Below are 13,423 nucleotides of genomic sequence, written 5' to 3'. Positions count from 1 at the left end.
TTTGGGACCTTTCTCTATGCACGCCCTTTGTAGTTTGTTTTACTCTTCATGCTGTTGAATAAGCTTGACTGTGTGGGCTTCTAAAATAAAGGTACATGCCACAGTCCTAGCTGTCTTTTGCCCCTTTTTTTAATGGATTAGTAATCACAGGGTCCAGAATGAGAGTAAGGCCGGCCATAGATGAGTCATAAAACCGAACGAAAATTCTTGGTCATTGTTTTTCACATCATTGGTGTGCCAGCTGTGACGCTCAGTTTTTGTGTCATAATTGAAAATACCTGATCCAACCTGCTGGATTTTGTTTTGAAAAATGAAACAAATGATGGCACAGTCATATGGGCAATTTTTTCATTTTTTGATCAACAGAACGTTCTATTTTCAACTCTTCTATGGCCTTCCTAAAAAGCCTATCCTGGTATGGAACGCAAAAAGCACAATGTTATAATTACACTAAATTTACAAGTGTATAAGAGACCGCATTTTGCCAACCCTGCCGAAGCAATAGTGTTTGTATACTAAAGGGATGGGCAAATTGGTATAAAATTTCAAGAATTGGTCAATTTTTTTGTTTTTAACGCTAGAAGGCACTTTTTTGAAACCATGGAACTCAATTGGCAGCAACAAAAAAAAACTGGTTAAGGCCTCTTATCCTTTTAAGTGGACCTGCATATTTGCTGTTTATTGGTAACATTTCATTTTGCTTAAAGGCTCAAGGTTTTTTTACCTTCATGCATTCTATGCATGAAGGTAAAAAAAACCTATGTGCAGCAGCCTCCCCTGGCTCTCCCTTACACTTACATGAGTCCCATCTCAATCCAGTGCTGTACAAGAGAGCCTTGGCTGTCCGTGGTCTCTCCCTCCTCATTGGCTGTTGGTCATCGCCAGTGAGCCAATGAGGAGAGAGTGGGGGGGGGCAAGCTTCAGCTGTGTGTAAATGGACACACAGAGCAACGGCTCAGGAGTGAGCTTGCTTGGGTGCCCCCATAGCAGGCTGCTTGTTCTGGGGGTACTTGGCAGGAGAGAGGGTCCAGAAGCACTGGTGAGGACCCGAGAAGAGGAGGGTTAGGGCTGTTCTGTGCAAAACCACTGTACAGAGCAGGTAAGTATAAACGTTTGTTAAAAAAAAATGTCTTTACAATCACTTTAACCACTTGCTTTCCAGCACTTTTACCCCCTTCCTGCCCAGACCAATTTTCAGCTTTCAGCACTGTCATACTTTGAATGACAATTGCGCGGTCATGCAACACTGTACCCAAACTAAATTTTTATCATTTGTTTGAGACAAACAGAGCTTTCTTTTGGTGGTATTTGATTACCACTGGGATTTTTATTTTTTGCTAAACTAAAAAAGACCACACATTTTAAAATTAGTTTGTTAGAAAGTTTTGTAAATAAGTAATTTTTTTCTCCTTCACTGATGGGCACTGTTGGGCAGCACTGTTAGGCTGCATTGATTGAACTGATGGGCACTGATTGCCAACACTGATGGGCACTATTGGGGCTACACTGATCACCAGGACACTGATGATCAGTGCCCTGATGATCAGCATAGATGTCCCTCTGCGAAATGCCGCTTACTGGCTCTCCTCTCCTCATGCGGTCAGCGCAAGGAGAGGACTGACGATAACCGGCATTTCCTATTTACCTGGTGATCAGCTGTGATTGGACACAGCTGGTCACATGGTAAAAGCGGCTGTGATTGGCCTGTTCCTTGGTCATGGGATCAGCTGTGTCCGAAGGACACAATCACAGATCGCACGCAGTGCGTGCCCCAGGGGTGTGCGGTTCTGGGAGGATATCCATGGAAGCCCTCCTAGAACTAGCCGAGCGCACTGTAGCCATCTTTTGGCTATAACACGGTCAAGAACTGGTTAAGCAGTTTACTGAAAAATTTACCTTTTTTCTGAAACAGCCATCCCAACAACAGAGAGGGTGCAGAACAAGGCTTAGTAAGTCAAAAGGTCAGCCGCAGGAAGAACACAGGCAGTATTGGTGATTATTCCTTTGCCCTCTGCTTGTCTTTTTTGCACAGCTTCCTGAGGTCAGTTTCTCATGATGATTTACTGCTCAGTCAGAAATGTTGCTTATTCATTTTCCATGTAAATACACTGAGAATGTTTGATTATGATTGCAGTGGATTCTACACCTCTGGAAAACCTCTGTCATGTTATTTTTAGTATTTAAATGAAGAACAAAGCAGTAGGATAAAACCATTAAACTGAAACCTAAGATTTCATAAAATATTCATCACTTCTAAGTATATGTGCAGTTCTGCACACCCTGCTAGCACCAAGGGCTTTAAGGTTGTGAGATTGCATATTTAGTTATAGTACTGTTGAAATAAATTTGTTTTAAAAGCTATGCCCACCCAAATGTTAAATCCACTGAGTTTATGTATGTATGTGGGAGTTTTAGAGATATCCCAGTTGGAGCTCTCGGCTTCATCTCCACTGTAGATATTAAAAAAAACCCCGCAAATGAGTCCTGTTCCTTTTTGGTCTATTCTGTAACATTCATAAGCCGTGAATCCAGCCAAGAGACTGAGACCACCTTCAAATGGCTACAGCTGGCGAGCCTTCTTTATGTAGGGGAAATGTATATTTAATGTAAAATATAGGAATATGGCCAAGTGAGTCGGCTTCCTAGATACCATTGTCACTAGCTACATTAACTGCCAAGTGAATGTTTGGTTTTAAAATGAATTGAAAGTTCAAGTATTTCTAGTCTAGAAGTTTTTCTAGTTACGAGCTACCCCAAACTCAAGCTACTTCACCCTTTCCCAATTCTGTCATCCAGCAAAGCTAGCAATAGATAGCATACCTCCTACACTGACACTGCTTTGCTTGCCAAGTACTTGACTCTTGTTAGAGGCCCCAATTTCAGCGCCCTCTTGCAAGCACTTGATTGATTTCTTGGAAAACCCTGTATTAAGGAATAAGTAAAACCAGGCCAAAACCATTCAGCATGTTTGCATCAAATAAATTCTATTGCTAGCTGTAATGAAGAAGGCCTGAGCTGGAAGTTGGACTGGAGAAGAGGGGTGGGATAATAAAACTGCTTAAGTGTACATTAGGGCCAAAGATTGAAGTACATGGGTACATTGGCTTATTCAGCTGCCTTTTGGAGACTAGCCAACAAAATTTGTAGTGACAGCCTAGTATAACCCCTCTCACTCCCTCTAGCCACAGTTTGTTGCTAGTGTCTGAAGTGGTTTTAAACCAAGAAGCTCCAATCCTCCTCCTTTTGGGTCCCTGCTGTCACTTCTGGCTCCTCCTCCTCCTGAGTGCCCCCATAGTAAGCAGCTTGCTATGAGGGCACTTGGCGGGGGGAGGAGCTTGCTATGGGGGCACACGTGCATGCTCGCTGCCAAACCATCTGTGTGTCCATTGACACACAGAGTGCAGCTCAGCCCCGCCCTCTTCTCGCTGGTTGTGATTGACAGCTGCTCCTCCAATGGCTCCTGCTGCTAACTCTGTCTAGTGACAAGAGAGCGAGCCGAGAGAGTTGCTGCTCTTTGTTGTGCACATTGCTGGATCAAGATCAGGCTCAGGTAAGTATAAGGAATAGCTGGGGTGGGGAAGCTACATGCAGATGGTTTTTACCTTAATCCACAGAATGCATTAAGGTAAAAAAAAAAAAACCTAACTTTGGAACCACTTCATGTCCGGACACTTTTACCCCCTTCCTGTCCAGGCCAATTTTCAGCTTTGTGTTATCACACTTTCAATGACAATTGCGTGGTCATGCAACACTGTACCCATATGAATTTTTTAGCATTTTTTTGAGACAAAGCTTTATTTTGGTGGTATTTTTTTTGCTGTATAATTACAAAGTCCAAAAATTTTGAAAGTGTTTTTCCTTATAAAATTTTGCAAATAGTATTTCATCATAAATCTTGGCCAAAATTTATTCAGTTATATTTTTAGTAAAAAAATTTTAATTTTTTTTTATTTTTTATTTTTTTACATTCTGTCACCCTAGCAGTACAGTGTCACCATGGTAACACTGTACTACTTGTGGGGGGTGATGAAGGGTTTTTTTTTACACTGATTTGCTTTTACACCCATAAAGGATGTAAAAGCAATCATTTCTCCTTCTCTCCAGCTGCATTCTTGCAGCCATTGATAACTATTGAGTGAGCTGTGATTGGTCACAGCTTGTCACATGGTACAAGGCTGTTGTGCATAGCCTTGTACCATGTGACCTCTGTGATCATTCGCAGATTTCACACGTAGTAAGCAATGATGTCACAAGTGACATCTTGCTTACTACTCTGCATGTGATAACGGATTGGCCAGTCAGTGATCACGTGTTTGGGACCTCGCACAGTGGTCCTGTCCGACGATCGGTGTTCCACTGTGTCCGGAGGACACAGCGGGCACCAGATCGCGGTGCTGCGTGCTCCCAGGGAGCGGGCACAAGCAGGGTGCGGGGAGGCCATTTATAAACGGCCACCCAACCCTTCACTGCCACCGTCCTGCCGTTTAGATACACCGGACGGGAGGTGGTTAAGTCTAGGCTTTTACCTGAGATAACATTTCTCCGCCTAGTGGTGGAGCTCTTGCATTATCACTTGTCAGATCAAACCTTTAATGTGTGAATATATATCATATACAGCTGGAGTTACAATTGCAAGCAGATATAGAATTGTGGAAACAAAAAACAACTAGCACTTACATCCAGATATGGTAAGGTAGCATAAGGGTCATAAATCCTTGCACAGAGGGGTCTCCCTTATGCTACCTTACCATATCTGGATGTAAGTGCTAGTTGTTTTTTGTTTCCACAATTCTATATCTGCTTGCAAGTGTAACTCCAGCTGTTATAATAAATACTACACTATTGGAGTTTCCTTTCTCTCTGGGCTAATTTTTTGGAACCTGCGAGCCCTCCACCCCCCATTAAGGTGATCCATGGTAGGAGGCGTACACCCATGTGCATGATCCCCCTGGTGGCCGAAGTCCATATTGCATGATGTACCTTATGTGGTGACCATACATTACACTGGAATGAGGATATCTGCGCTGGTCGGATGACATCTGGTGACTCAACCCCACCTGACGACATCACCTGTTTGCAGAGTTCCGGTTCCCAGAGTACCTTTGGAGTAGGTCTTATTTACTCCAACGCACATTAACATGTGCTATCTGGTTAGTACATTATATACTCACTTCTCATGAACCACGGAAGTCACGCTATTTCAAATAACCATCTAAGGAATCACGAATGCCACGTTGCACCTTTTAAGACTATTACTCATCTTTTTATCTTATTTTATGTCATGTTTTTCTTCAATATGAAGCGCTGCATTTTTTTCAATTAATGAACACATAAGTGTCTGATCTGACGAGTGATAATGCAAGAGCTCCATCACTACAGAAGCAATGTTATCTCAGGTAAAAACCTATTTTTTATTTTTCCCTTAATGTGTCACTAAACCCTCAAACTATCAGATGCTGTATTACATGCTGTTCATACTCGCTCAGTCACTGAGATTCTTTTTCTGTATTCTGCAAAAAACCTGGTTGATCTGGCTGCTCTCTATCACCACCTTCTGTCCATGTCCCCAATTCAGCTAGGGATTTTGCAGCTGTAGTGGAAATACTGCATATGTTCAGTTTGCAGTGAGTTTCTGAGTCGAGCATTTCCTCCCTATCACATCTGAGCAGCCCATGTAATTATAGTCACACATTTGTGTGTATACACAGTGGTAAAGGATAGCCAACTCCCTCCCTCCTCCTGGATGCTCATTAACCAGCTAAACACAATGGGGGTGGAATATTACATGTAGATTAATGGTTGCTTCACCTCCCTCTGACACAGGCTGGAGGGGCCTGCCACAGCCTGTGACTGGCAGAAATCTGCCCACACTGTTATTTTCACAAAATGATAAAGATTTGATGTTAAATATATACAGCGGGTGAAAAATTGAACGGTTCACCATTTTTCTCGGTAAATATATTTCTAAAGATGCTATTGACATGAAATTTTCACCACATGTCAGTAACAACCCATGCAGTCCATACATACAAGGAAACCAAAATAAATAAGTTCTGAAATTAAGTTGTGTAATAAAATGGGATGACACATGGAAAAAGTATTGAACATGCTAACTCAGGGTTAGGCAACCTGTGGCTCTCTAGCTGTTGTGGAACTACATTTCCCATGAGGCATTGCAAAGATTACAAAACTGACAGTTACAGCTATGACTTGCAGAGGCATGATGGAACTTGTAGTCCTGCGGCTCTCAGGTTGCCTACCCCTGTGCTAACTTATATTTATTTAATACTTCGTACAAAATCCTTTGTTGGTAATGACAGCTTCAAGACGCCTCCTGTATGGAGAAACTAGTCGCATGCATTGCTCATGTGTGATTTTGGCCCATTCTTCCACGCAAACAGTCTTCAAATCTTGAACATTCCGTGAGCCCCTTTTATGAGCAATGAATCTTTAGTTCTTTCCATAGATTTTCTATTGGATTCAAGTCAGGTGATTTGCTGGGCCATTCTAGCAGCTTTATTTTTTTTCTTTGAAACCAATTGAGCATTCTCTGGCTTTGTGTTTGGGATCATTGTCTTGCTGAAATGTTCACCCTCGTTTCATCTTCATCATCCTTGTAGATGGCAGCAGGTTTTTATCAAGAATGTCTTTGTACATTTTTCCATTCATCCTTCATTCAATGATCTGAAGTTTCCAGTACTGTACATTGAAAAACATCCCCACGCCATGATGTTCCCATCTCCAAACTTCACTGTCAGTATAATGATTTTGGGGTGATGTGCAGTGCGATATGACCTCTAAACACGGTGTGTACTATGACATCCAAAGAGTTACATTTTGGTCTTATCTGACCAGGCTATTATCTTTAAGTGTTTCACAGGCTTGTCTAAATGTTGTGCAGCAAACTTTTAAAACGAGCTTCAACATGCTTTTTCTTCAGCAATGGAGTCTTGCGTAGTGAGCGTGCATACAGGCCATGGCAGTTGAGTGCATTACTTATTTACTTTGAAACAATCGTACCTGCTAATTCCAGGTCTTTCTGAAACTCACCACAAGTGGTCCTTGACTCTTGTACAGCTCTTCTGATCATGCTTTTCACTCCTGTCAGAAATCTTGCGAGGAGCACCTGCTCGCGGCCGGTTTATGGTGAAAATTATGTTCTTTCCATTTCTGGATTATGCCCCAACATGGCTCACTGGAACATTCAGAAGTTTACAAATCCTGTAACCAATGCCATCAGTATGTTTTGCAACAATAAGGTTGTGGAGGTCTTGAGCGTGCTCTTTGTTTTTACCCATCATGAGATGTTTCTTGTGTGATACTTTGGTAATGAGTCACCTATTTATAGGCCATCAGTTAAGACTGAAACAGCTCCTATTAATTTGCACTGACGAGGGGCAGGATTGCGTTCTAATTACTGATAGATTTCAGCTGGTGTCTTGGCTTCCCATTCCTTTTTTGTACCTCCCCTTCATGTGTGCAATACTTTTTTTCCCTGTGTCCTTCCATTTTATTACACACAACTTAATTTCTGAACTTATTTGTTTTGGTTTCTTTGCGTGTATGGATTGCATGGGTTGTTACCAACGTGGTGAAAATTTCATGTCAATATCAAGTGTAGAAATATTTACCAAGAAAAATGGCGACATGTTCAATATTTATTTTACCCACTGTATATCTGTATGACAATTTAAAACAGTTTGATATTTATTTTTTACTCCGTATTCCAAAGATCATTTTTTTTTTTTTTTTTTTTTAAACGTGACCAGTAGAAGAGGACTAGTGGCTCCTTCTGCTTAGGTTTCCCTGCAGACAGGCTGGAAAAGAGCTGGGTCATTTGACAGCTGTATATCGATATAGGAAAAAGGTACTTTTGATGTGGTTTGGTTTTTGTTTTTTATCAAAATTATTACAGTGCCATCACCCACATACAGAAATAGAAGGGACAATGTAAATTAAGCAGTGTGTTTAGTACAGCATGCAAGGTAAAAAAAAACCTTCTGTGCTGCATGCAGCTCCCTCCCCCCCCCCCCCCAAACCTTTCTTTATGTTTACTAGAGCCTGATCTCAATCCAGCGCAAAAAAGAGCAGTGACTTTTTGGCTCTCTCTTTACTGGACTTTGGCTCTCGCTGCTGTCAATCACAACCAGTGAGAAGGACGTAATGGACACAGAGCTGACTTGGGAGCAAGCAATCACGAATGCTCCTAGAATAAGCAGCTAGCTATGGGGGCACTTGGTGGGGGGAGGAGCCTGGGGTGACAGTGGGGACCTGAGAAGTGGTGGATTTGGACTGCTTTGTGGAAAACCATTCCACAGAGAAGGCAAGCATAACATGTTGCCTTTAGAATCACTTTAAAGCAGTACTAACCAGTTCCCGCTCTGCCTATTGCAAAATGACAGCTGGGCAGGACTTTCATCGATCCAGGTGGATGTCATATGATGTCCTCCAGAATCTTCACTGGCTGTATTCATCGGACCCTGATGACTGATCAGTGTACCTGTCATCTGCTGGTACAATGTGACCGCTGTGACCAATCACAGCAGGTCACATGACAATTCTTAACAATGGATGGCTTTCTTTCCTTGTGTTGCTAGCTGTGATTGGTCACAGTGATCACATGATACAGACTGGGCCAATCACAGCCCATCTGTGCCATGTGATTAACTGTGGTTAATCACAATAAATAAAAACTGCATGAATTGATTTAATTCTGTAAAATGCTTCCTTATAGCAATGAAATTAGTTTTCTACAAGCAATCAAATGTGTTAAAAAAAAAAATGCTGATCACTTCCCCAGAGTAGTACAATGTTACTATGGTAACATTGTATTGCTCTGGTTAGTGTGTTAAAAAAACAAAAAAAAATTGTGAAAAAAATGTAATTGAGATTTTTTCCATACTGTCACCAGTCGGTGTCCCTGATCACCGCCACACCAGTTAGGATGATATTGTACTGGTGACAGTATGTAACAGTAAAATAAAATTGTGAATTTGTTTTTCAATTCTCTGTCATAGTTTTTATTTAGAAAAAAAAACCTCAGTAGTGATTAAATACTACCAAAAGAAAGCTCTAGTTGTGTGAACAAAATGCTACAAAAAAAAATTAGTTTGGGTACAGTGTTGACCAAACTATTTTCTTTCAAAGTGCGACAGCACTGAAAGTTGGCCTGGGCAGGAATGGGGTAAAAGTGCCTGGTATTGAAGTGGTTAAAACCAAAAGCAAACCTATCTTATCTTATCTTATCTTATATTTCGGCTTACCAATTCTTATATATGATGCCTGCATTAGTTTTTCTTTTTTTAAGGCTGGCTTTTTTATTTTCATCTAGTGATGTGGCCAGTAAGTCTGTCATTTTTCAACAGAGCAAACTCTACTGCAGTTAGAAGCATCAGACAAACCATTTACCACTGATGGGTGCTTAGAATGATCAGCTTTTATTCATGTAAAACCTTTATCCCAAAAAAGAAAAATCTGTTTGCTGTAACTGCAGTGGGGTAGCTGGAGTTTTTGGCTTCAATTTTGGTAGTCAAATCTGGTAGTCCTGCTAGTCCATCTAACACTCCCCTCCCCAGACTGACTAATCACCAATGGCAGCTCATAATTTTCAGCACACAAGTGTGGTAATCTCTTAGCTCTGTGCTTCCCAACTTGGGGTACACACCTTGACATTTAGGTTGTAAAAAGAATAAAGCCAAAAAAGTGTCCGTGGCCTACTTGTGGATGTAAACCAAAAACAATCCTGCGCTAGCCAACAAATTCTGTGCATAAAACGTGTGTTACCGCTAACTACTGTTGTGTGCACCAAAATCTATAAAACTATATCTGGTGCAGTGTGCAACAAAGCCATATATAAACAAAGCCATAAATCAATCATAAACCCACTGTGATAATAAAGAAAGTCATTCTTGTGTGTATAATTTTTTTTTTTTCCCCTCAAAAAATCTTATACTGTGTGCTTCCAAAAACACATCTGTGCATATTTTCACATGTATGCTCCTCATGCATGCTTCAGTTTAACATGCCAATGTGTTCCACCATCTCTCACTGCTACTGCTTACCCCAAAGATTGACACAAAGGTAAGGTCAACATACGTTTTCCCAGCAACCTGGGTCAAATCACTGCCACAATCCACAAGAAGATTAAGTGACAGAGCAATCATCCACTTGATAACTCTGGAGCCAGCCTGTTCAGCAGAAAATAAAAAAACACATAACCTCTCATGGTGCAGTATAAACACATCCTGCGCTTTATTAGCCCAAAAGAATAAAACGCTACTCACAAAATGTGCACTATAATTCCAGTGCAATAGATGGATCGCCTTTTTAAGTATTCATTACATTGCCCCTTTAAGGATAAACATCAATCAAAAATATTATCTAAGATGGATGACCTTGGCCTTTTGGCGTGATGACGTCACGTAAACCCCGCCTCATTTTGTCATGTGATGTGTGACCTACTCATAGGAAAAACACAGCTTGGGTGCCATAGATGAGAACATACAAAGAGGATTCAAACGAATGGCTGGCTTTTTGATCAGTCACTGGATTTTGGATTTCTGTACTAATATCTTAGCCTTGTCAACTTAATGTTTGATGTCACACTGCACGTGTTAGGCGTACAATAGCTCACCCCAAACCTTTCCCAATGTTGACAAGACATATACTAACTCAGAAGGGATATACAGCCTGTCACATTGGGTGAGGTTTGGGATGAGTCCTGATACTCCTGTGGGCCTGATTTTTAAGTACAGTTACTACAGTATTTATAACGTCAAAAGTATACAGTTAGTCCGCATTGAGTGAGGTTTACTCACTGGTGCCGGTGATCCTGGTGCTCCTGTAACTGTGACTTTAAGGTACACTTACTACAGTAAGGTTTAAAAGGATGTGGACGTGTTTTTGGAAGGGTTAGTACAGTACTTTCTGTTGTGGGTGGTTGGGGGGATACGGTTTATAAAGGGGTACTGAAGTAACAAACACCTGGGAATCACGGTCTTAGCTGATGCAGACTGCTGTTCTTTGCCTAATACCATCTGGACAAGCAAACAAGTTTCATTTACCTTTTAACATGTTTTACTGGCAATCCACTGAAGGTGGAGCTATGATTTAGACCAGACAGTCCGTTTAGCCTGCTTGGCTTCATACAGCTGACTGTAACGTTCACAAGCAGCCCACACAGGCATAATGTTGATAGTGTGATTGTGGTTGGCAACAGATTGCAGGGCTCTTAAAGCATGCTTGAAAGCATTAACCGAGCCATATGCTCCAGCACTAACAACACAGAACACTAGTTATTAATTATTCACGTACTGCGTGGAAAAAAAACAGCATTGTCTCAACTGGGAAAAGGCAGGGAATCGATGTGTTGAAGTAATTCAACAGAGCTAAGAACAATTTCTCATCTGTCTTACAGAATCTCCAGCTGGTCCGGGATGGCTGTTGTAACCTACAGAAGCAGATCCAGATTGCTCAGCAGTTTGGTGTTCCAGTTGTGGTTGCCTTAAATATATTCAAGTAAGTTCTTCAGCAAAGTGTGGTTAAAATGAAAGAAAATATTTGATGTGGGAAACATGTGAACTGCCATTACTGAATCTTATTCTGCAAATGCCAGCTGCCTGGCTGTCAGATGTTATTCAGTGGCTTTAATAATGCGAATCACAAATCTGGAACCAGCATGCAGATTGGGACTGTAGTCTGTCTTTATACTGGTTCCAGAACAGTATAGTATTGAAATCATTGATTTTGCATAATAGCCAAACAACCCCATGATTGCCACCCTCTTGTAATGATTTCTGTAGTTGCGGTATGTATCTCAGAGATCACAGTAGATCTAAATATTTATTACAGGTACTTATCCACTCTTTTATATTTTTTGTGCTATAAACAAAAAAGACAATTTAAAAAAAATATATTTTTTACTTTCTGCTATAAAAGATTTCCAATTAAAAAAAATTGTAAAAAAATAATTTCTTCATTAATTTAGGCCAAAATGTATTCTGCTACATATGTTTCATAAAAAAAATCTTAAGCTTATATTGCTCAAAAGTTATAGCATCTACAAACTATGGTGTATCTATACTAAAATTGAAATATGAACCACCTGCGCTACCCAGAATACACTCATATCCTAAGATTGGGAAGCTGCTATCACCTGGCTATACACCTGGATAGAATGGCCATTACAAAAAAGAAAAATGGTGCTGCTCTCCCTCACAATAACCTATATATTAAATATACTCCGAAATTAATAAATAATAATCCTTTTATGTAATCCACTATATGAGATGTACAGTTGTGTTCAAAATAATAGCAGTCAGACATCACTAACCTGATCAATCACTGTTTTTGGTAGAAATGATATTTCTACATGGCAAATAATTTACTAGCAGGTGTAGTAGAGTAATAGAAATCCAACAGACCCAACAGTCATGACATGCATGCTGCTGATTCTGTGTAATTGAATCACTAATTGAAAGGGGCATGTTCAAAATAATAGCAGTGTGGAGTTCTATTAGTGAGGTCATTCATTCTTTCTAAAACAGGTGGCAATTATTGCCCTTATTTAAGGAAGGAAGGCAGCAAATGTTGTACATGCTGGTTACAGTGCATTTCTCTCTGAAATTCTGAGGAAAATGGGTCGTTCCAGACATTGTTCAGAAGAACAGCGTACCTTGATTAAAAAGTTGATTGGAGAGGGGAAAACATATAAAGAAGTGCAGAAAATGATAGGCTGCTCAGCTAAAATAATCTCAAATGCTTTAAAATGGCAACCAAAACTTGAAAGACGTGGAAGAAAGCGAAAAACTACTATTCGAATGGATAGAAGAATAACCAAAATGGCAAGGACTCAGCCAACAATCAGCTCCAGGAAGATCAAAGAAGGTCTAAAGTTACCTGTGAGTACTGTTACAATTAGAAGACGCCTATGTGAAGCCAAGCTATCTGCAAGAAGCCCCCGCAAAGTCCCACTGTTGAAAAAAAGACGTGCTGAAGAGGTTACAGTTTGTCAAAGAGCACATTGACTGGCCTAAAGAGAAATGGCGCAACATTTTGTGGACTGATGAAAGTAAGATTGTTCTTTTTGGGTCTAGTGGCCGGAGACAGTTTGTCAGACGACCCCCAAACACTGAATTCAAGCCACAGTACACTGTGAAGACAGTGAAGCATGGTTGGGCAAGCATCATGATATGGGGATGTTTCTCATACTACGGTGTTGGGCCTATTTATCGCATACCAGGGATCATGGATCAGTTTGAATACATCAGAATACTTATTGGTCATGCTGCCTTATGCTAAAGAGGAAATGCCCTTGAAATGGGTGTTCCAACAAGACCCCAAACACACCAGTAAACGTGCAACATCTTGGTTCCAGACCAACAAGATTGACGTTATGGAGTGGCCAGCCCAATCCCCGGATCTT

General features: G+C 40.8%; 1 protein-coding gene across 1 annotated transcript in view; it reads left to right on the top strand.

The window, feature by feature from the left end:
- The window catches only part of MTHFD1L (methylenetetrahydrofolate dehydrogenase (NADP+ dependent) 1 like), a 351,175-nt gene that overhangs the window by 208,078 nt on the left and 129,674 nt on the right, over window positions 1-13,423 (top strand). Inside the window, exon 23 of the mRNA XM_089694250.1 lies at window positions 11,417-11,517. Within this exon, the coding sequence (XP_089550376.1) occupies window positions 11,417-11,517 (101 nt within the window). The remainder of the gene's footprint in view (window positions 1-11,416; window positions 11,518-13,423) is intronic.

The sequence above is a fragment of the Staurois parvus genome, unplaced genomic scaffold, assembly GCF_062004578.1.
Source record: "Staurois parvus isolate SC_StPar_1 unplaced genomic scaffold, SC_StPar_1.0 ptg000657l, whole genome shotgun sequence".
Taxonomy (NCBI): domain Eukaryota; kingdom Metazoa; phylum Chordata; class Amphibia; order Anura; family Ranidae; genus Staurois; species Staurois parvus.
Note: the sequence above shows the minus strand (reverse complement) of the source record. Positions and strands in the feature narration are given on the sequence as shown.